Source organism: Puma concolor, chromosome A3 (genome assembly GCF_028749965.1).
Source record: "Puma concolor isolate L17-30 chromosome A3, mPumCon1.1.hap2, whole genome shotgun sequence".
Classification (NCBI taxonomy): Eukaryota; Metazoa; Chordata; class Mammalia; order Carnivora; family Felidae; genus Puma; species Puma concolor.
This window is the reverse complement of record NC_141669.1, coordinates 95,764,770-95,788,760: the sequence shown is the minus strand read 5'-3', so window position 1 is coordinate 95,788,760 and position 23,991 is coordinate 95,764,770. Positions and strand designations below refer to the sequence as shown.

The 23,991-nt window shown below is 41.8% G+C and overlaps 1 protein-coding gene across 7 annotated transcripts in view; it reads right to left on the bottom strand.

Annotated features, from left to right (window-relative positions):
• RALGAPA2 (Ral GTPase activating protein catalytic subunit alpha 2) overlaps nucleotides 1-23,991 on the bottom strand; it is a 328,194-nt gene that overhangs the window by 125,078 nt on the left and 179,125 nt on the right. For all 7 annotated transcript variants that reach the window (XM_086701570.1, XM_086701563.1, XM_086701564.1 and 4 more), the window contains 7 exons: nucleotides 19,767-19,895; nucleotides 18,883-18,941; nucleotides 11,686-11,794; nucleotides 5,639-5,749; nucleotides 3,666-3,734; nucleotides 3,250-3,387; nucleotides 1,061-1,244 (listed from right to left, as the gene is read on the bottom strand). In XM_086701570.1, coding sequence (XP_086557696.1) covers nucleotides 1,061-1,244; nucleotides 3,250-3,387; nucleotides 3,666-3,734; nucleotides 5,639-5,749; nucleotides 11,686-11,794; nucleotides 18,883-18,941; nucleotides 19,767-19,895 — 799 coding nt within the window. The remainder of the gene's footprint in view (nucleotides 1-1,060; nucleotides 1,245-3,249; nucleotides 3,388-3,665; nucleotides 3,735-5,638; nucleotides 5,750-11,685; nucleotides 11,795-18,882; nucleotides 18,942-19,766; nucleotides 19,896-23,991) is intronic.

Here is a 23,991-nt window from a genome sequence, read left to right as displayed (position 1 = left end):
TTCTTGGGCCTAGGTTTTAACTTGCAAAGTCCATACCATTTTCATGGATGATCTAACACTCCACGCCCACATTAACTTTGAGACAATTAAAGACCGACATACATTTATAAGAAATAATACAGAGAGATCCCAAATATCCTTCATCCCCCTGGTAATAGCTTACATAGCATAGCTATAGGACAGTATCACAATTTGGAAATTTTGACACTGATACACTTCATTAATATTCAGAGTCTACTCAGTGTACATGCCCTTGTGTGTGTGTATGTTTGGTTCTATGCAATTATTTCACATGTACAGATGATACACCCACATTCTAACTACATTTCAAGGCCCGGAGATAGGCTCTTGTCATTTCAGGAAGAAGCATGGATGAGGAGGACATACAGCATTCCCTAATCCTGACAATACCCACATATCCTAAAACAGACCCTCTGGGGGTGCCTGGCTGGCTCGGCTGGCAGAGCGTGCGACTCTTGGTCTCAGGGTTGTGAGTCCAAGCCCCATGTTGGGTGTACAGGTAACTTAAAAACAAAATCTAAAATAAAATAAAATAAAATAAAATAAAATAAAATAGACCCCCTGCCACGAGCAGAGCCTCAAACTGTGGCATGTAAATCCCCACCTCTCTCTTTCAATGCTCTCCTAGTCTATAACACTCGACCAGATCCTTTCAAAGTCTGTTCATCCTTCTAAGTCTGGCTTAAGTCCTTCCCCATGGGAAGTCCCCATGGTGCTACTGATCCACAAATGAGTCCTTCTGCATTTATCCTGTCTCTCTAGTTACATGTTAAGTTCCCTGGGGATAGAAAATGAGCTGTTTTTGTGGGTCTCATAGGTCTGACACAGGTCCTCAATACAAAATTCAACTAAGATGGGAAAAGAGACAGAGAAGAAACAGAAAAAAAGAAACAAGGAAAGCAGAATTTGCTATCACATAGGGGTCTAGAAACCAGAATTTTAATAACTAGATTTTAAAAAACAATGCAGCAAGCATGGGCAAAAGATTACAATCTTTCCTTTTCCTGCCCATGAGAATTAATGTTCTGAAGAATCTCACCCTCTTCCACTGTGAGCAGGTTGCCCAAATCTGCTGATGAATGATATTGGACTGGCTCCGAATTCTTCACATTTGCCAGTGGCAGGAAGGGGTCATAATCCGGGGATGACAGGTCGGCCAGGGTCAGTGTGTAGTGACTCTGTTGAGTATATGTGCTTGAGCCACACACACAGCAGTGCAGAACCTGTAAAAAGCAATGTGTGCCATGGATGCCATGAACATCCTGTCCCTGACAATCTGCCAACAGCACTTTGAGGAGGTAGGACTCTTGCTTGGTAATACCTGAGAACATAGAATCCTTTCCATTCTAAATTATCTTCCTGCTATTTGCAAGGTTATTTTTCTCCTTTTATATCAATACCAATAAATATATTTTCAACACAAAAGGAAAGTAAAAGTTAGAAAGTGCTTATTTTGCCATTCTGGGTGATCGCACACACCCAAGTCCTGCTTCTGTCCACCAGAATGTTCACAGACCTTCTTTTTCCAGTTCCAAACTCTACTACCCAAATGTCCAAATAGGTATCTAAATCATGGCGTACTCTTACTGTGTAATACTAAAGAGTGATGAGTGAAAAACTCACAACTATTCACAACCGTATGAATGAATGAACCCCTTGAAAATAATGTTGACTGAAGGGCATCAGACACAGAAGCACATACTGCATAAATCCAGCTACACAAAGTTCAAAACAATCTACACCGTTACACAGGTTAGTTGCTGCCCAGGTATGTGTATGGGGATAGTAATCAGCAGGGAGCCAGCATGGGTCCTTCTGTAATGCTGAGACTATTCAGTTTCTGCAGCCAGGATCTGGTTTCACAGGTGTGCTTGCTTTGTGAAAATTCATCAAGCTCTCACTTATGACTGGATGCATATTATACTTCAATAAAAAGTTTCCTTTACAGATAAAATCACGTTGTTCAATAAATTTGTGACTCATGTTAACTAGGAGGGGACATTTTTATTGGTAAAACAATTTTAAGAGAAATCTTTTAAGAAAAGAAATGTTAGAAAAGAGACAAATTTAAATGACTGTGGCTACTCTAGGTTGTCAAGCCAAGCCTTACATAGGTTTATAAACCACAGAAATGACAGAGTATCTAATGAATTAAAATCTTTGAATGAATTAAAAATAACATAGTTATTAAAATCTCTGACCACTAAAAAACCATTTAAAAGTACACAATACTTTTTAGTAGAATTTCAGCTATGTTTTATATTTAATACATTTCAAAATAAGGCAACACAGTAATCAGTTAATGACTTGGAATATTATTTTTTTAAAGGTTACTAGTAAAGGTTTCTTACTAAAACAATTAAAAACAGGGGCACCTCAGTGGCTCAATCGGTTAAGCGTCCGAGTCTGGATTTCAGCTCCGATCATGGTCTCACAGTTCGTGGGTTTGATTTCCACACTGGGCTCTGTGCTGACACTGTGGAACCTGCTTGAGATTCTCTCTCTCTCCTGCCTTTTCTGCCCCTCCTGCCCCCCCTCAAAATAAATAGATGAAATTAAAAAAAAAAAATAAACAACAGAATTGTCCCTGAGTACTAATTATTCAATTGATACACAAATGCCAAATTCATAAATAAAGCTTTCACAGGACAGACTGTAAAGCCAATATAGAAGGGCGATATAAAGGATCCAGAGCAAACACCATACCCAGTCATCAGTAGAGGTTGAAATTTGAATATTTTAAGTACCATAAAAATGATGAAGCTAGAAACTTTGATGTGATATATTTCCTTAATTAGTGTATTTCTTAAGATCTTGTAAAGCAAAGGGATTACTGAGACCTTTATACTTTTTGATAAACAATTGATAAAACAATTTTGTCAAACTAAGAATGTCAATATCCCTAAAATATAAACACTTCTTTTAAAAATTAAGTAGAGATAGGCCATGTTACATGAAAATTGGGGATTCTGATCAAACTGCAGTTGTTTAAAGATGGCAGTCATGTGAAAATGCATGTTTCTTTCACTTGGTAACCACTGCTTCTTTACAATTACTTCTGACCTGTTTTCACTCCTTAAATTATTCATTTCTTTTAAAATGTTTCACCTCTCCCCATATCTTTTCCAAAAGGGCACAAATAAATAAATAAATGCACAGACATATTTGGGCGATTCTCTGATGCTTAAGTCTATACTCTATGTCCATGAGGCACAAATGGAGACTCACCCTATAGATATAATCCAGCAAAGAGGCTCTGCACGAGTGCTGCTCCTCCAGGGCTACTGTGGACACTGGGTGGAGAAGGGTGTTCACTGGCAACGCCATGCACCAGTCCAAGAGGCAGAGTAGCAAGGATACAATAAACTGGAAGAGGAAACAGGCCCAATACTGTACATTGCAGTCTTTTAAACTTCACTACATGTCACAGCAAACAACAGAACTGTCCCTGCACGATAGTAATTACTCAGTGGACACACAAATACAGAAGAAATGAATGAGTAAATAAAGTTTTCACAGGGGAGACAGGACCAATACAAAAGAATAATAAAGGATATCCCTGCGTGTAACATTATTTTTCATTTTATCTTACATTAAAAAAAAAAAAAACAGACTGGGGAAAACTTAGCTGATGTGCCACCTACCTTCTTATCTGTTTCCACTGAGGAGTACTCTGCACTTGGTAAAAGAAAAGCAATTGTGGCCACAAGGATCTGCATAAAAGACAAACCTCTAATCAAGCAGACCATAGTAATAGTTTAGGAAACCATATGATAAGAGTCTCAAGATGGCCTTGCACTAAACCCAGCTTGGTGCCAGTTCACTTGAGGAAGGTGATAAGAAGCCAAGAGCCAGTTTAGAGCTCTGTGTGATCCTGAAAATCGGGAGAAAGTCATAGAGCCATGCCTCGTCTCTATTCCACTCTCCTGGTGGTGAAATTGGGGCCCCAGAGGAAGGGACATTTCTCTCTGAGGTCACACAATCCCCATCATCAGTCTCCGCACTTAATGCAATGAAAGTAAAAAAAAATATTTTCAAAAATAACTATGAAAATGCTCCCATTTGATTTTCTTATAAACCACCCCAGGTCTCCACCTGTTATCCTGGTATAAAAGCACCCCTTTCCTTCTCAAAGCTATTCCTCTTTCAATGATAAACTACAATCGACTCTTGAACAACTCAGCGTGAGAGGTGCTAACCCCCTGACCTTGCACAGGAAGAAATTCATGTATAACTTTTGTCTCCCCCCCCAAATTTAACTACTAATAGCCTACTACTGGCCAGAAGCCTCAACAATAATATAAATCATTGATTAACACATATTTTGTATGTTGTATGTATTTTATGTTGTATAAAATATTTAAAAAAATATTAAAAATATTAAAAAAACAGACAGAAAAAAATATTAAAAAAATCATAAGGATGAGAAAATACATATATAGTGTACTATATTTATTAGAAAAAATCCACATATAGATACATGCAGTTCAAACCCATGTTGTTCAAAGGTCAACTGTGTACAGTTGCCCTAAAACCCAACTTTATAACTTGCGGCATCTTCTATCCCTATGTCCAAACCTCTGTTCTGCCCTAGGTCACCTAAGCTCTTGGGGAGAACAGAGTGATCTCGCTGGTGAAATCTGTCTAGGGCCGAGAGGAAATAAATCAGTATCACTTCTTCTCTCCCCCTGTAATACCACGCAGAGACAAATCACATTTCCTTGAAGAGTTACCACTGGATGCGCAAAGAACAGGGCACGTTTTAAAAAGTGTAGTTTTAGGGGTGCCTGGGTGGCTCAGTTGGCTGAGCATCTGATTCTTGGTTTCGGCTTAGCTGACAGCCTGGAGACTGCTTGGGATTCTTTCTCTCCTCTCTCTGCCCCTCCCCTGCTCATTCTCTCTCTCTCTTTCTCTCTCTCTCAAAACAAACAAACTTTAAAATAAAATAAGAAGCGTAGCTTTAAAAACTAGCAGGAATGGATGGGCCTTATATTCAGGTACGTACAGAGGTGAGGGTACCTGTTCCTTTACAACTAAGCACCCTCAAATGCAACCAGCCTCCGGGATATCATCACTGGGATGATTCTTCCTGTTCCTTCTATCTTTCTCTCCCACCAATTACCACCGCCCCCCCCCCCCCCCACCCCCAAGAGGGTATTACAGCAGTAATCTCATTACAGCTGGGTAATCATGCTATGGCAGAGAGCATGATCTGGGGCTTCAGTCTAGGAGAGACTCCTGTTTCACTCAACAGTCCCCCCACCCCCCGCCCCTGCACAGAGGGCATCATAACCAGCTGCCTACTCCTTGTTGGCACCATCCAAATTACTCTCGATGAATGAAGCCCAATCTACAAAAGGTCTCTTTGTTGTGGTCGTGTCTGCCTTTCAAACTCCCCAAGTGTAAAACTCTGCCCTGGAACACTGGTGGCTTCTTTACGTAGTGCCTGAAATCACAGCTGAGAAGAGCCGGTGCAATTTAATCTGAAAATGAATGACCCGTATGGCAATTTAATAGTCAGTACTCTAACAATTATTTGAGTATCTGTAATTAATTAAACACCAAATACAATAACTGGGAAACGCTTATGTGTTAGCATTACAGGACAAAGACTTACTTCTGAAATTTTCCGAGGCAGAGAGGTTTCAAACATCTGAAGCTTTTCCCAGTAGGAAACCAGCAACTGAAGAACATCACAGGCCACCTGAGCCACGACTTTGTTAGGAAACTGTAACAGGAAACAGAACCCCAAACTAAAGGACTGAACTTAACATGTGCATTTGTCCTAAGGAAGAACAAAACATGTATTTCTTTCCAGCGATGTTTAGGATACATTTCCTTGTTACGCATTAAATTTTTGAAAAATGTGTCCTGGTCCCACATTGCACTTGTACCATCCTATAACTGCCTCTTGTCCACATGTATTAATTTCCTTAACATTCTATAGAAACAAAGAGCTGTTGTTCAGTCATCTGAAAATTAAAACCATAATTTCAAGTGCCTCATTCAGATTGCATAAATAATAGTTTTGACAATTCTTCATTAACAGCTCTGCAAGGTAGATATGATCTTCATTTTATAGAAACATGAAGTGATCAAGTGATTTCCCACCTTATAAAATTAAACTTCACCCACATGTGTAATGTACTAAGAAATGTGAAAATTTGGGAACTGTGAGAATATAATCCTATGTTATGGTGTATTTATTCAATTACTCTGAGTGTGTTTTTGGAGCCTGGTGTGTGTACAAGGACCTTTGGATGCTCCCATTTCTTCCTAGATGGCATGTCAAAGGGGAGGGACGGTACTCACAAAGACCATTGGGCTGGATGGATGTAACAGATAAAAGACACCCTGTGCCTCTCTCCCTGCCCAGAACCTGGGGTTACCCAAGCCAAAAGGTTTGTCGCTGATTTTGGGTGTCTAAGGAAACCCCTGGATATGTAGCTTAGTTATTTCCACACCAGGAGCTCCAAGTCACATAAAGCAGGTACCAATTGACCTCAGCACCACACAGACATGGAAAAGTCAACATTTAGCAGCTCAGTGCAAATGTACAGGACGAGGAAGAAGGTAAGGCAAAGGGGATTACTTTGAACTCTGTAGAATAAACACTTTCCAAATACTCCTTCCTGATAGGTGCAAAGTGCACCCAGAGCAAGAGCGTCTGCCCTCAAGGGGCTCTCAGAGCCTGGCCTCTAGGCCTCAGATGACCTGATGCTCATGAGCCTCTTTCAACCCCGCAAACACTCTGGCTTGCTTCTGTCCCAAGGCCTTTGCCCTTACTCCCTGCTTTGCCTGGGATGCTGGCTTCTGCCACATCTCTCAGATCATGGCACTAAAGGCCTCCTCCGTGAGGCCACCTTGCCCATCCCAAGGAGTGGCAGTCTATCTGCTCCAGCTCTTCAGCTCCATCCTGCTTCGCTCTCGTGCTTTCCTCATGGCATTAAGGCTATCAAGCCCATCTTCTGTATTTGTCTGCCTGTTCTTTTGTGTTTATTTTTCCACATCTTGTTTACCATTATGTTCCTAATGCCTTGCACACCCCCCCGGAGAAGTAACGCATGACGAGTCTAAGGTGAAGAACAGGAATAGCCACTGGATGTGTTTCCACTGCATCACAGGGGTCAGGTCGTGGGGTGGCAACATAAGGCTGGCATGGCTCTTACATCTAACTAGAAGCTGGGAGCAGACAAGAGGACAACGAGGAAATGAGAGCTATGGTAGACCAGACAAAGAGCCTCTGGGCAGAGGGATGAGGTGTAAGAGAGGGGGCAGGTGGTAGAGAGAATGGGGGAAGGGTGGAAGGAGAGCTGAGGCTAGGCCAGGAGAAGGCAGAGGGAGAGTGTTTCCTTCAAGGCAGCAGGTGGTAGGGCACTGCGGAAGGCAAGGTCAGGCTGGAGGGCTGCAGGTGGGATGCTATTACTGACACGTGAATGCTGTGGGCGGTGGTGGGGAGAGACAAATCACTCATTCACTCACTCACTCATTCAGCACATATTCATGGAGTAATGACAATGTGCCAACACTGAGGGTGACACGTGGTAGCTACACTTGTGAGGAGCACAGCAGGAAGGATAGGTTGTTGAATCGCTGTGTTGTACACCTGAAACTAACATCACACTGTGTGTCAACTATACTGCTTCACTGCTCAACACTGCACTCTGCTCCAACATGCCAGCATCTTCCTGCTCTTAGGATATATACCAACTCGTTTCTACCCCAGGGCCTTTGTACTGGGAGCTCCTTCTGCCCAGAGTGCCCCCCTTCCCTACACACTGCTCAGCTTCTTCTCATTACTGCTTTCCCCACTCACATGCCTTCACCTTTTCCTTTTACAGAGCATCTCTTGCTCTCAGTCCTCTCTATGGTGCACATGTGTGGTTGCTTGGCCAGTATCAATTCCTCCCTCACTCCTTAACTAATAGATCTATTTTGAGGTGCCTTCCCTCTCCCATGCAGGCCATCTCTCTCAGCTCCAGGAATGTGCCCTAACAGGCTTAAACGAATCAGAAGATTTTATTCCCAGTCTCAGTCGCTGGTACAGGGATGAGCGAGAAACCTCGACTAATGCATCTCAGTACCTCTTACGAGAATGCTGTGATGGAAGTCCTGCAGAACACAAACAAGGACACATGGGACCCTGACTCCTACTGGCAGACATCCTCCAACCCTGCAGGCATCCCACCCTAACATGAAGCCACCTCTGTGGACTACAGAGCAGTAGAGTTAGACAATTAGGTCAGTGTTGACTGTTAATCTCCTGAATCAACCAACCCTGACCTCTTCCTTACCCATGTATTTTCCAGCTTTATGAATCAATATGTTCCCATGTTGTTTAAGCCAGAAAAAAAAGAAAGAAAGAAAGAAAAGTACAGGGCACAAGATGAACCGGGCAGATACAGTCTCTACTCTGAAGGACTAACAGTCTTGGGAACAGGCAGGGACCTGTTCACATATGTCCCTGAACGCCATGCATAGTGCTCTAGTCTGTGGGCTACTTGGTCAGACCCTGTGCAGACAGATTCCTCCTGTGGCAGGAGGGAGGACAGATCTGTGGGGGCCAGACTAGGGCCAGGGAGTTGGAAGGCACCAGGAGGCTCAGTTATTGGCAGGGGGAGACAGGATGGGTAGGGATGGCCCTAGGGCAGCAGGACTCTAGGACTGAAGTAAGGAGGGCGGGGAAAGTCAATGTCGTCTCCTGAGATAGGGTAAGAGAAGGAACAACAGGTGAGGCTGAGGGTGGGGCTCGGGTTGGGCCTCCTCTCACTTGGGCTGCCAAGGAGACAGGATTGGCAGCTCACCTGAGCCAGAGCCGAAGCTGCCACTCTAGTGCCTTCGGCCCCCACCTTGGAGGGGACACCTAGGTCTGTGACTACAGCTCAGGCTTAGAACCCTCCGCCCCCACCCACACACTCCCACACCAGACACAACCAGCTGAGTAGAATTCTCCAGGCGGCTAGGCAGTGCTCTGCTCTCACTGTTTTTCATGGATACCTTCTAGGGAGCATTTCCCAGCCTTCTCTGACCATGCCCTTCCTGCATCTGAGGGAACACCTGGATCAGCCTCATCAAGTGTTCCTGAAGGGCAGGGTCACAGCAGAGTGGTGCCCAGAGCCATGTGGAACCCATAAGACAGGAAGCCCTTTCTGGCCTCATGCACCCTGTGCCGCTGGGGCTGGGCCTCTTTCTCTAGTCCGCCAGATGCTCCCCCTCCTAGTAGAGCCCTGAGCCTCCCTGGGGTCCCTCTTCTTAAGACTTGTTGCTGTCCCCCTTGCTCCCCGTGGCAACTCCTTTCCTGATAGCTCTCGGTTCTCTTAGATTCATGTGCTCCCTCCTTCAGTGAAAGTGCCACTGGCACAGGAACACAGGCTTAGGAGGGAGGCAGGCAGGGAGTTGTCCCAGCGTCCGGGAACTGCATCCATGAGTTTCCCTCTGCTATTCACACTGGTTAAAGGAAGGTTGATATGGCTGATCTCGGCCCTCTGATTTCTTAGCAATTCAAGCCGGAGCAAGGTCCTTGGCCTTCTTTAGCTGTGCTCTCTTTTATTGCCAAAATGGGGGGATCAGGATCATCCTGGGGTACAGGCTTCAACGGAACAGCCCCCACACTGTGGCGGGATGTCCCTGATAGAGCACGGCTCCAAGCATGGCAGCTACGTTTTTTCTGGTACTCTATGTTTTCCTCATAATTGTACAAAAACTATGGAGAACTACAACAGGAAAACGTAAGTCATATATCCTTCTACTCTTGTTATCTATACTGCATAGAACCACATAGGGTAGAAGATTTATCTACAGATCTCCTTCACTCTGAGACACCACTGAATTATTAACAGCTTTTCCAGGAAGGGAGTAGGGGTGGGGAAGCCACAGCACATGCAATATACCTTTCTAGATTTAGGAAAAAAAAACTAGGATTGGAAAAATAGATCTTAGAATTGAGAAAATACGATATTAAAAAACGAATTACACTCTGCATAGATATACTATTGATATCCAACTTTTTTTCACTGTAATAGTTATATGTGAATATTTCACCATGGCTTTTGGAGTGTCTTATACACTGCAATTAGGGAAAAGCCCAGACATGGGGACAGGGTGTCCTGGGTTTGACCCTGGCAGACTCTCTATTTCCCAAACAGCTCATTTTCCACATCTGTGATGCAGAGGTGGCAGTAAGCCTTCACACAGAGGGTGGTTTTAAGGATTAAAAGGAACAACAAAGGTCAGCACCCTGCTCAGGCCAGAGGGAGTCCTCCTAAGTGATATTTTGGTTTGATCAATTTTCCATTCCTCATCACAGGGATCAGCAGCAAGTGTTTCTCCAGCTCTCCGGATCTGACCGGCACTCCCAGGTGTTGTGGAGGAGAGAATGGGGGATGGGGTGCACAGGTGGGAGGGGGTCAGAGGACATAAGACTTGGTCAGGAAGGGGAGTAGGTGAGGAGCACTGCCATGAAGTCAGGCTGCAAAGACAGGCAGGGGCTAGACCAGAGGGCCGGATGCCAAGCCATGGGCAGGGGATGTCCCTGGCTGGTTATCCTGTGGGCTGAAGCACAAAGGTGACACAGCTCTATCACTGGCCTGGTGATGACTGTCCCAGTGTCAGCTACAATGGTTGTTACTATTACAGCAACACATGACAGGCAGTAGAGAAGGGCGGGCATGAGCCTGGACGCTGGTATCAGATGCACAGTTTAGGGTCTGAACTTTGGCTTAACCAGGATTCAGAGCCTGGAAAGAGCTCCTTGACCTTCCTGTACCTCAGCTTCTCCACTGTAAAGTGGGACAAGTGCCTAGCAGCTGAGAACTTCCACAAACCCCCAGTACAGTGCCTGGCAGGGACTAGACACTCACCAGTTCTGGGGGGTATAATAACAGCAGTGCTAATTATTACCACCATCTCTAAACAGGAGCCAGAGAGGGACCTGGCAGGTTTTGAGCCCTGGTTTAGGAAGTGGCCTAACAGTATGTATAAAAGTTCAGTTTTGTTTTCACGTTACACAGATCTGCTCTCAGTGCTGCTTCCATCCTTTATACCTGTGTGCCTGTGCGCTTAGGACTGGATTTCTCTGGGCCTTGCTTTCCTCTGGTGGGACATAGTGATTGTACCATCTACCTTGCAGAGCTGTCTGAAGTATTGACTTTGCAATGAATGTGGGCCAGCACGTGAACCCAGTCAACGGCAAAACAAAAACAAAAAAACAAAAAACAAACAAACACAAAAAACCCCAAAAAACACTCCCTCTTTTCATTAACAAAGCAAAGGAAGAAAGACATCCTAAAAGCGTGAAGGCCCAGTCAGGTGGCGAGTACTCAGGTCTCTCCCAGTCCCACTGCAGAGGCCAGGGCATGAAATCGCACTTTCTTGTCACTATTACCAATTGTCACTTGCCACAGGAAGTGCCCAGCCCACAGAGGAGCCCCACTCAGGCAAAGGGGTCAGTCCAGGACAGCTCAGCCACCAGTGGGGAAGCAGCTATTGGTGGCCTCTTTTGTGAGCCTCACAGAACATTCAGCATGGCTCTCATAAAAACAATTTTTGATTTAAAACCCCTCTCTGATATAGGGAAAAAATAGTGATGGCGCTAATTCAAACTAGAACTGGTTGAATATCTGGGATACAGATTACTGTCAAATACACATCACGAATTGGGAATACCTTCAAAGTGACACCTATCACATTGATGGCCTCTTTCAGCTGAGGATGGCTCGTACACTGGGCAAGCTCTTCGCATATCCAGACCCCGAGGGAGCAAATGGCGATGCATCTTTTGGAAAAGAAGGAAAAGAGGAAAATTCTCAAAAAATTTAACATGTTTTCTTGGTATTTTCATGTGACAAAGTATTTTAAATCTTTTTTTTACAAAGTAGCAAAAATTACACATACACTAACAGAGTGTCTTCCTAAGAAAAAAAGGGTAAGGACAAATAGAAATACTGATATTGGTTAGTAATTATTTAATAAGTAAATGATATACTTCCCGTTAATAGTCACAGCCCATACATCAGTTATTTTTGCTGACATCTTCTTTAAATTTGAGAGAGAGAGAGAGAGAGAGAGAGAGAGAGAGAGAGAGAAAGCATACCCACGAGTGGAGGAGAGGGGCAGAGGAAGAGAGAGAGTATCTTTTTTTTTTTAAATATAATTTATTGTCAAATTGGCTAACATACAGTGTGTAAAGTGTGCTCTTGGTTTTTGGGGTCAAGTCCTGTGGTTCATTGTTTGCATACAACACCCAGTGCTCATCCCAACAAGTGCCCTCCTCCATGCCCATCACCCATTTTCCCTCTCCCCCACCCTCATCCACCCTCAGTTTGTTCTCTGGACTTAAGAGTCTCTTGTGGTTTTCCTCCCTCCCTCTTTGTTTGTAACTATTTTTTCCCTTCCCCTCCCCGGTCTTCTGTTAAGTTTCTCAAGATCCACATATGAGTGAAAACATATGATATCTTTCTTTCTCTGACTGACTTATATAATACCTTCCGGCTCCATCCATGTTGCTGTAAATGGCAAGACTTCATTCTTTCTCATTGCCAAGTAGCACTCCGTTGTATATATAAACCACATCTTCTTTATCCACTCATCAGTTGATGGAAATTTAGGCTCTTTCCATGATTTGGCTATTGTTGAAAGTGCTGTTATAAACATTGGGGTACATGTGCCCCTATGAATCAGCACCCCTGTATCCTTTGGATAAATTCCTAGTAGTGCTATTGCTGGGTTGTAGGGTAGTTCTATTTTTAATTTTTTGAGGTACCTCCCCACTGTTTTCCAGAGCGGCTGCACCAGTTTGCATTCCCACCAACAGCGCAAGAGGGTTCCCGTTTCTCTGCATAGTCGCCAGCATCTGTTGTTTTCTGAGTTGTTCATTTTATTTTTGCTGACATTTTTAACTACACCGTATTGTTTCAAGATAGTTTTGACGAATAATCAAAGACATGAATCTCAGAAAATCATTGGAAATTGAGTTTGTAATTGTTTTCCCTACAATAAAATACACAACACCTACTACAAACAGAATACAAACCCTATATTTCATTGTAAAGAATATTTGAACACAACTTCCAGAATCAGCTGCACTGTTATCTTTTAAACAATAAGTGAGGACAAAGCTTTCTTCAAATTACACAGTCCTTTAAAAATTACCTTTCTCAATTGTAAATCATTTTTAAATGGTAGTTCTCTTTGGAACTGATATATTCCACTATCTTTTGCAATGATCAAAAAGTCATACTCCTGTTAATTTTTTCTGAATGCCCACATATAAAATTAAAATACTTGCTCCCAAACCTGCTCACTTTCAGAACAAAAGGGGGGTTCAAGTCCCTGCTTGGAACCGAAGTTAACTGTAGGATGTATATGTTGTTCTTTGTAATAAGAGGTCACATCCAGTACCAATTAAACTGAATGTACTGCTCAGCTCTCCACAGTAAAAGTTCTTTGTATTCAGTATAATTCAGCAATTAAAATAAATATATTTTGAGGTTTTAAAACCACCATATTTCACTGGAATCTCACCTCTTTAAATTAAGATAGACTAAGGGCTTCAGAACACGTTTATTAAAAGTCCTTTGGAGGCTATGTCACCTTCTACTTAAATGAACTCAGTATAAATGGGCAGCCCAGTTTATAAGGTGTGCCTGGCCTTCTTTGGTTCTCTGACAACAGCATAATACATGAATTCCACACGATTTGAACCCTCAACTTCCTTCACTGTATAGAACTGTCTCCTCTTGCCTCATCCCTATGCTTATTCTCAGTCTAGAAACTGCACTTTGTATTCTTAGTTTGCGCTCTTTGCCATGTATTCTACATGCTTTCAAAGCCTTTTTATCTTCCCCCAGCTTAACTGATTATTTAACCCACTAAAATCTAACTTGGAATTATACCCCCAATCATATTTTTACCACTTCAAGAGCCTCTCTTCCTTTGCATGCTTGAATGTGTGTGTGTGTGTGTGTGTGTGTGTGTGTGTGTATAAATACACATACTTTTTTTTTTTTACAACCCATTAACCTTTCTGTTAAGTGTAATTCATTCAGAGCAAAGATCTCTCATTTCTCAGGAACACCTGCATTACTCTATAACTATTAGCCCTGCATGACAGAGAACTTTTGTGACCCATAAAGTGGTTTCCTAATGTGAACCACTCTCACCTGCCGTGAGTTTTAAAGCCACACTAGCTTATAGCTGCTCTTCAATGCTATTTTTTCTCTTTCCAACATATCATTTAGCATCCCCATCTAGCATCTTCCGATTCTAATACTCTGTTACCCCTTACGTGTTTGAGTTCCTGTCAGTTAGGTTCTCTGTATCCCAAATGTGTCCTTTGTGATCCCAAATGAGTTCTATCTCTCAAAATTTTTTTTTAGCTAATGGCAATACCACCTTCACTCTCCTTTGTACACTAACGCACTTTCTGGAACTGTTTGCTACCATCCCATCTCACACCACCCAATTTACGTAACTTACTCTTTTTTCTGAACTCTTCTACATTATCATCACTCACAATTATAACTATCTTCTCTCGTGATTCTCCTCCATTTATTTGGAATCTTGATCATATTTCTGCTTATCTGCACTTGCATGAACTCAATTTCATTGTCTAACTCCTCTCATACTCAGCTAATAAAGACTGAGCATATCATACACATTCTATTCCATTTTTAACTCCACAGACATTTGGCTTTCTACAGTAAGGAAAAAGTGGGAGGGGAAGGTATTGCTAAGACATGTTAAAGGTTTGAATGTGGTGCATATGTGAAAAGGAGAAATCAAGGATTTTCCCCAAGTTTCTGTACTGAAAATCTGAGATGATGGTGCCCTTTACCAAGGGGGGAGTCTGAGGGATGGTCAGGAGACTCAAGGATTCAACTGTGGTTGTGTTAACTTTGTATGTGTTAAGACATCCAAGTTGAGGTATCAAGTAGGCAGTTTAATATATAAGCCTGAATATATAAGGGGTTCACAGAAGAGGCCAGGTAAATAAATTCAGTGTCATTAGTAAGTAGGTGGAATTTAAAGTCTAGTTAGAATGAATAAGAGCACCTAGGAGCGTCATGGAGGGAGGAGAGGACCACCCCTAAACCTCGAGTCACCAACTTGCAGAAGTTAGGTGCAGGAGGGAGACAGAACAGGAGAAGCGTGGTAACATAGGAATAAAATAAGAAGGTTGTATTCTAAGGCCTGACATTGTTTAGGAAGAGGGTAAAGACAGCCTAATTTCAGAATTAGTAACACAAGTATGCATATTACAATTTCTTTTTTTTTAATGTTTATCTATTTTGAGAGAAAGAGAGTATGTGTGTGCTTGAGCATGGGAGGGACAGGGGTGGGGAAAGAGAGAGACAGAAAAAGAGAGAGAGAGGGAGGGAGGGAGAGGGAGAGAATCCTAAATGATGTGGGATTCAGCACAGAGCCCGATGTGGGGCTCAATCTCATGATCCTGGGATCATGACCTGAACAGAAATCAAGAGTCAGATGCTTAACTGACTGAGCCACCCAGGTGCCCCATTAAAATTTCTAAGGTAACTTTTAAGAAAACTGAAAGAGAGTTTATGACTCCTAAGAAATTAGAGAAAAAATGGAATGTGGGAAAAATCATCTGGAAGGGAGGAAGTTAGGAAGTTAGGAAGGAAGGAAGAAAGGAAGGAAAGGAGAAGGGAAGAATGAAGGTGAGAAAAGGGAGAAAATGAGAGAATACTGAGGACAAATAACAAAATATAAAGATGAAAGAAATACAAAGAATATAAAGATACAGAGAATACAAAGAATACAAAGAATATACAAAGAATATAGAGATGAAAGAAATCCAAATATGTCAGTAATTGCAGCAAATGTAAATGAACTAAAGATTCAGTTAAAAGATAAAAATCAGACAGTATAAATGTATAAAATAAAATATGTACAATTTTTGCAAAGACATTTAAAAGAGAAGAATATAGAAAAGTTAAATTTAAAAGGATAGAAAATATTGGGGTGCCTCAGTGGCTCAGTGGGTTAAGCGTCTGACTCTTGGTTTCAGCTCAGCTCATGATCTCACGGTTTATGAGTTCGAGCCCCACATAGGGCTCTGTGCTGACAGAGTGGAGCTTGTCTGAGATTCTGTCTCTCTCTCTCTCTGCCCCTCCCTTGCTTGCTCACTTGTATTTTCTCTCAAAAATAAATAAAAATTAAAAAAAATAAAAATAAAAGGATAGAAAATATCATTTAAAAATATCCATATCAGTATCAGATAAGTAGTCTTTAAGGTAGGGTCGCCCGGGTGGCTCAGTCAGTTGATTATCCAACTTCGGCTCAGGTCATGATCTTGAGGTTTCACAAGTTCAAGCCTCATGTTGGACTCTGCTGGCTGACAACTCAGAGTCTGGAGCCTGCATCGGATTGTCTCTCTCTGCCCCTCGCCTGCTCATACTCTGTCTCTCTCTCTCTCAAAAATAAATAAAAGAGATGGGATTCTATATAGAGATTTGATAATTCTATACTTCTATGCAGCTAATAATATAGCTTCAAAATATATAAAACAAAAATTGACAGATATATAAGGGAAATAAACGTACCATAATAGTGGGATATCTTAATCCATCTTTCTCAGTTAATGATCAAGATGATGAAAAAATTAGAAAGGATTTAAAGTATTTGAAAGACATGATTAAAAAATTAATCAAATGGACACATCTAGAGCACTACACCCAACAACTGAAGAAATGGTATACACATTCTTTTCAACCATATACAGGACATGTGCAGAAAATGACTACATATTGAGCCATAGAGCAAATCTCAACAATTTCAAAGATTGTTGCTTGGCAGACAACATATTTAATCTACAATGCCTTTAAGACATCAGCAGCAAAAAGATAAATAAAAATAACCATGTGTTTAAAAATGAAGGAATATATTTCTAAATAAATCATGACTCAGTGAAGGAATCATAATGGAAACTGGAAAAAATTTCAGTGGAAAAATATTACATATCAAACATAGAGAACTCAGATAAAGTGGCACTTAGAAATAAACATAGGGACTTAAATGTTGGTATCTGTAAAGGAGAAAGGCTGAATTAGTATACTGAATGAATATACTGGCATATATCAGAATTAATATACTGATGAAAAGAAAATGAGTGGCAGAATGTAAAGAAAGCAGAAGAAAACATAAAAAAGAGCAGAAAGTAGAAAATAAAAACAAATACAGAATAAAGAGGCTGGAACAAAGACAAAAGTATATTCTTTGAAAAGACTAACAAAGTTGACAGACCTTTGGCAAGATGTGTGAGAAAAATCAGAGAATACAGAAAAGGGTCAGAGATTAAGAAGTGCATAGAGCTACGAAAAGATAGCAAAAGGATAATGGAGCCATCATGAATGCAAGGGTATTTCAAAACTTAGAAGGAATGGACAAATTTCTAGACAACTTTAGTTTATCTAAGCTGTCAAATAAAATAAAACCTTAAAATTCCTAAACAATTATGGAAGAAAACAAGTCAGTGGTTAACCCTCTCATAAATAACCAGACTTAGATAGTTTTACCATCAAGGTCTAAATACACAAGAGCACAAACTCTAATTTTACAAAAACTCTTGCTGACTTAAGAGAATGAAACAATACTTCACTCGTTTTGGAAGAAGACATAACCCTGTAATCAAGCCTGATAAGGACAGGATGGGGAAAGAAAATTACAGGCCATAAATATAAATGGAACTTTACTCAACAAAATGTTACTCAAATCAGATCCAGTACTGTATAAACCACATTGAGTTTATCCCCAAATTCAAGGTTACTCTAATATGAACAAATTGATAATGAATTTATAACTTCTGGTAATGGAAGACTAGAAAACGTGTACTAAACCATCCACCAAAGCCACTGAAGAAGTTAGTAAAAAAAATAACCGCCCCCCCCCCCCGCCAAAAAAAAAAAAAAAAAAAATCCTCTTAAATTCATCAAAGAGCTGACAAGGTGGTGATGGTTGATGGGCTGTTAGAAAGAGAACAGGGTAGGAGCTGATTCCCGGGCAGCAAGAGGCTTAGCTGGGCTTCTGGTGACCTTATGGGGTTGGAGGCAGGGGATAAGAAAATAGTGTTTCCCTCCACCAGTGTTCCCAGCTTTGGGCTTTGCCCTGGAAGAACAGGTTGCAACTTTTCATTATGTAGGTGGCCCAGAAAACCTATCTTGGTAACAGACTGCCAGCGACCTTAGATGCTTGGCAGAGGCAACTAAAATGTTTCCAGACATTGCTAAATGTCTCCTGGGGTACAAAATCACCTCTGGTTGAGAATCACTACCCTATACATACACCATTTGTATAAGTTTTTGGTTTATCCTTCCATTTTCTTCTTCATTAAAAATAACAGGGAGTGCACATATATATTTGTAATCTTGTTTTTTCTTTCACAAAATGTAATAATAACCTTCTGCACCTTACTGTTTTCACTTAATAACGGCACACTTTTAAAAAATTAAGTAAAGCACATTCTCGACATAATTCTTACTACACTTAAATTTTTTTTTTTTTTTTTTTTTTTTTTTTTTTTTTTGAGAGAGAGAGAGAGAGAGAGCGAGCATGTGCACACAAGCAGGGACAGGTGCAGAGGTACAAAAAGAAAGAATCTTAAGCAGGCTCCATGCTCAGAGTGGAGCCCGACACAGGGCTTGATCCCATAACTGTGAGATCATGACCTGAGCTGAAATCAAGAGTCGGATGCTTAACTGACTGAGCCACCCAGGTGCCCCTTTAGTATACTTATTAGTGGGTGTATGAGTAATGTGAAAAAGTGTTTTTTTTTAACATTAACTGTTCACACATAAATTTGTATTTTAAAATCCTAAAATAGTTTACCTTTTTGTCAACATTTACCTTGCACATTCATTTGGTTCCTCTGTGGCATTCTTCAGTAAAATATTTATGAGGTAATGCTAAAAACAAAAAATTAAGTAAAATAAAAACTTTGTTTAGTAGTTGGTTTCCCACATGTTCTGACTGTGTTCCTGGAAGTCAGGAGCTCCTGAAGGACCAAGGAGGACCTGGGGGGAAGAGACACAGGGCTCGGGGGAGCAGCCTGGTTGCAGTCTCAGCCAGGGCCTCCCTGGGCAATTAAGCCAGCGTAGGGAAGAGGGTTTCTGGGTGCACAATAAAAACCTAGCAAAGCAACTGAGACTTCAGATAGGAAAAGCTCGGTTTTCTTTTACTTTAATTAGATTATATATTGTACATTAAATTATATATTATAATTATGTACCGTAAGTAGATAAGATAGATTCTGAGATTTGAAAAGCATATTTGTTTGCCTCAAAGTCAGTTGAAGAGAGAACAAATGCTTACTTTTATTCTCTAAGGAATGAATAACCTGACATTTCAAATGATTAGTAGTATTTAATCAGGCTAACAACAGGACTGAATATTTAGTTTATTTCAATTATTCCTTATAAACTCATTGGATGCACTAATGCAGCACAATTGAACCTAAAATTATTATAAAGGATGATTCATTACATAATTAGGATCCATAGGCATGATAAACAGACCTAATAAAAAACACCCAAGGAGCCTATCAGTTATAACTGCGATGTGCTCTGATTCGGATACATTTAATTCCCTGAAAACAACAACTACTGAAACATTTAAACAATAAAGCAGAACTTTCAGGGATAAGGGGATCAATGCACAATAATGGAAGCGATGGCCACAGAGCTGGAACTAGAAGATGATAAACCTGAGAGTCACTCAAAGGTAGCAGGTACCTTGACGTCTTCGGTTCCTGTGATGACTTCACTGACTTCCGGCACAGACTGCAGCAAAGGGATCTCCCGGTAGGTGTTTGGAAAGCAGACAAGAGAACCAAGAATGGTGAGAGCTTCTGAATGAGGTGCCTGCACACAAAAAAGTGAAAGTGCTCATTTTTCTTTTGCTAAGCCAGAAACTTTACTTAAGCAACAGACTTTACTTTTTCATGATTTCAAGAGGGAATCTTTATTTTATCCTAGATAAGAAATATCAAATTAGGCTGGTTATTTTCTTCCAGGTGAACAGTTAAACAAGACAGGTTTGTCTAAATGAAAAAGCAAATTTCCAAGGAATGGAAAATAACGTTATACTTGAATACAAAAAAGCACTGTGAAAACTGGTATGCAGATGCATTCAGATTCAGAAAAGCAAATGACTCAATTATGACTTTTACCTTTTATTTTTATGTGTTTTTAGTCTTAATGTTCTTGACAAGGCAGGGTAAGGGATATCAACTTAATATTATTTTTGCTGTGAAGACAGTTAACAAAAATTCATAAGGGAGAAGGGTTGGGGCTGAATTTCAGAAGGCAGGGAAAGAGCACACACCATCCACCAAATTTCCTGTCTCACCAAGAACTACTTTGCAAAATAACACATAGTGATTGACATCTAGTGATACAAAATCACTTGTTTGTCCACTACTGGAATTAGGAATATATCAAAGGAATCACCTCACGCCAGTCAGAGTGGCCAAAATGAACAAATCAGGAGACTATAGATGCTGGAGAGGATGTGGAGAAACAGGAATCCTCTTGCACTGTTGGTGGGAATACAAACTGGTGCAGCCACTCTGGAAAACAGTGTGGAGGTTCCTCAAAAAATTAAAGATAGACCTACCCTATGACCCAGCAGTAGCACTGCTAGGAATTTACCCAAGGGATACAGGAGTACTGATGCATAGGGGCACTTGTACCCCAATGTTTATAGCAGCACTCTCAACAATAGCCAAATTATGGAAAGAGCCTAAATGTCCATCAACTGATGAATGGATAAAGAAATTGTGGTTTATATACACAATGGAGTACTATGTGGCAATGAGAAAGAATGAAATATGGCCCTTTGTAGCAACGTGGAAGGAACTGGAGAGTGTTATGCTAAGTGAAATAAGCCATACAGAGAAAGACAGATACCATATGTTTTCACTCTTATGTGGATCCTGAGAAACTTAACAGGAACCCATGGGGGAGGGGAAGGAAAAAAAAAAAAAAAGAGAGAGAGAGGTTAGAGTGGGAGAGAGCCAAAGCATAAGAGACTCTTAAAAAATGAGAACAAACTGAGGGCTGATGGGGGGTGGGAGGGAGGGGAGGGTAGGTGATGGGTATTGAAGAGGGCATCTTTTTGGGATGAGCACTGGGTGTTGTATGGAAACCAGTTTGACAATAAATTTCATATATTTAAATTAAAAAAATCCAGTAGAAAAATAAAGGAATATATCAAAGGAGGCATTTCACAAGATTTCAATTCAGCCAACACTCACTAGCAGCTATGATTAGCCAAGAATAAGGCAGACACCACAATTACAGAGGTATGTCATTCGCCCACCTTCCCATCTGTCCATCTTTTTTTTTTTAAAGTTTATGTATTTTTGAGGGGGGGGGGATGAACAGGAGAGGGGCAGAGAGAGAGAAGACATAAAATCCCAAGCAGGCCCCCCGCTCTCTGCGCAGAGCACAAACTGTGAGATCAAGATCAAGAGGCAGATGCTTAACCGACTGAGCCACCCAGCCATCCGTTTTTCTGTCTACCTACTACTATCTAGCAATTATAATAATGGTGGCAAACACAGAGCTCTCACTCAGTGCTAAGTAAGCACTGTTCTAAATGCTGTACAAGCATTTCCTCCTAGAATACCCTCAGCAACCCAATGACCTAGATACTATTATCATTTCTACTTTACAAGTGAGAAAACTGAGGCTCGGAGAAATTCAGTGGCTTTTCAAGTGACAGACCCTGATTTGCACTGAGGCCATCTAATTCCAGGGTCCACACTGGGTCTATATTGTTAAGCACCCAGGGTAGGAAATGAAAGGGAGTCTCCCTCCCCCAGAGAGATGGCAGTGTAGCATGTGGAGTGTGGGAGGAAAGGCAAATAGCGGTTATATGTAATTCAGGAAAGCACTTGCTACGTGAGCATAGAGTAGGGATATCACAAGAACGCAGAGCATTCATCTTTTACCTCGCCTGGTTCTCATCAGCACACAGGTAAACAAAAGACAATATAAAACACACAGAGAGATACTCTATGGGAACCAAAACGAGGCAATGATTTGTTCTGTTCAGGATAGTTAGGGACACTAAGACCAACTGCTGCTAAAAGTCGCATAAGCCACAGGAGCCAGCCAGGCTGGTGGAGTGAGGGAGTGAGGTGAGGGGTGAGAGGCATGGTACGGGCAGTGGAAATAGAAAAGGCAGAGGACCCGGGCACCCATGGACCTGAAAAAGGCCCCAGGTGCACAGAGCTGGGATGCCATACAGGCCCTGGAGTTCCCCAGGGGCGGAGTCTGAGAAAGACACCCAGGGCTCTCAGGGAATAACCCCCAGGGCCACATAGCACAGTTCCCATCTCATTCTACCTGAGCAGTGATGCCCTCAGAATGGAGCAGGAGTGTGGGGTGATGGATGCTCTCAGGGAGAGCAGAGTGTCAGTCACTGAAGCGCAGTACAGGCCAGAGTGAAGGCAGCTATGAGTGCAGCCATAGCATCAGGGATGAAGTCGCTGTATCTTTAATGGTTTATTTCATTTTTTAAATACGAAGATTTGAAACCACTAGAGCAAACTGAAAATGTTAAGACTAGCCAAAGTCCGTCAGTGAGTACAGTTCCGTTACATGACCTGTGGTCACCACCCAGGCCTTTCCTCACCTGACCCCACGCCAGTGACGATGTAGGTGCTAGCTCCCTCGTGCCTGGGAACAACACCTGCACCATTTGGCCCTGGGACACCTTTCTTGGCTCCTAAGGTGGTCTGACAGTCTCAGTGCTGGAACACCTTGTTTTCTCAGGATCTAAACTCTGGGATACTGAGTGTGGTTCTGTGCCCTCTTCTCTCTCAGATCTATACTCACTCCCAAAGGATATTCAGCCCCAAGATTTCAATGCCTCCTAAATGTTGGACTCCTCAATATTTCTGTCTAGACCAGACTTCCCACCTGAAGTCCAGGTTTGTATGTCATCTCACCTCAGGGGTCCAGAGGGATCTCACACTGACAAGCTCCACCTAGACCACAGTCCTGTCCTTCTGTGTAACCCTACCCCATCACCAGCACTCTGTCCCCTTATCCGAGGCCTTTCCTTTCCTTTATTTTATGTTAAGAAGAAAACTCAAAACATTGTGTCATTCCACCTCTGAGGTCTCCAGCATCCCTGCTTTGGGTTTTTTTCTGTGCATACATCACTTTCTGAGCTGTTAATATTTGTAACCCCCACAAAGGCAGGGGTTAGGTGGTCTTCATCATTTCTCTACCTCAGTGGGTGCTCAATAAATACCATCCTGAGATAAGGGGAGGCTGCTGCTGTCCCTGTTTATCTGACGGACACTGATGGTCTTTCGGGTCTCTGCTTCAGCTTCACTTCTTCCATGAAGACCTTTCTAATGTATGTCTTCCCCTCCACCTCTTACCCGGCAGAATGAACACTTCCTCAGTTGGTGCCCCCGTGGGTTCTGGATGTGATTTTACCGTGGCTGCTAGAAACTCATGCACAAACATTAAACACTTGGTGTACCCATCTGGTTCCTTGAGGCTAGGGGCCTGTCATACTCAGCCAGGCCAGGTCCCAGCATGTAGTAGGCCCACAGTAAACATTTCTCAAACAGCCTTGCTTTGTTGGCCCTCATTATCTGCTGCCCTTTATCCATCAATCTTTTTTTTTTTTTTTTTTTTTTTAGACTTACCCATCAGACAATCCTGGTTTAGACTTCATTGAGATTGATACCTTCCCCTGAGTGGCTTAACTATTGTGTTGTACATGAGCCTGGCTTTAACTGTGGATTTTTAGATTGCGTGCTAGGCTATATAACAACTAGATATAAAACATCAGATCTTAAATAAAATTAAGGAGTTGTTACACAGCTTTATTCAATGAATGTGGTAAATGACAATACTTTTTTGGCCTAAGCACTGAGCCTAGGATGAGTCCCAATTTACACACAGGAGAATGAGGAGAATGAGGCTCATGTGT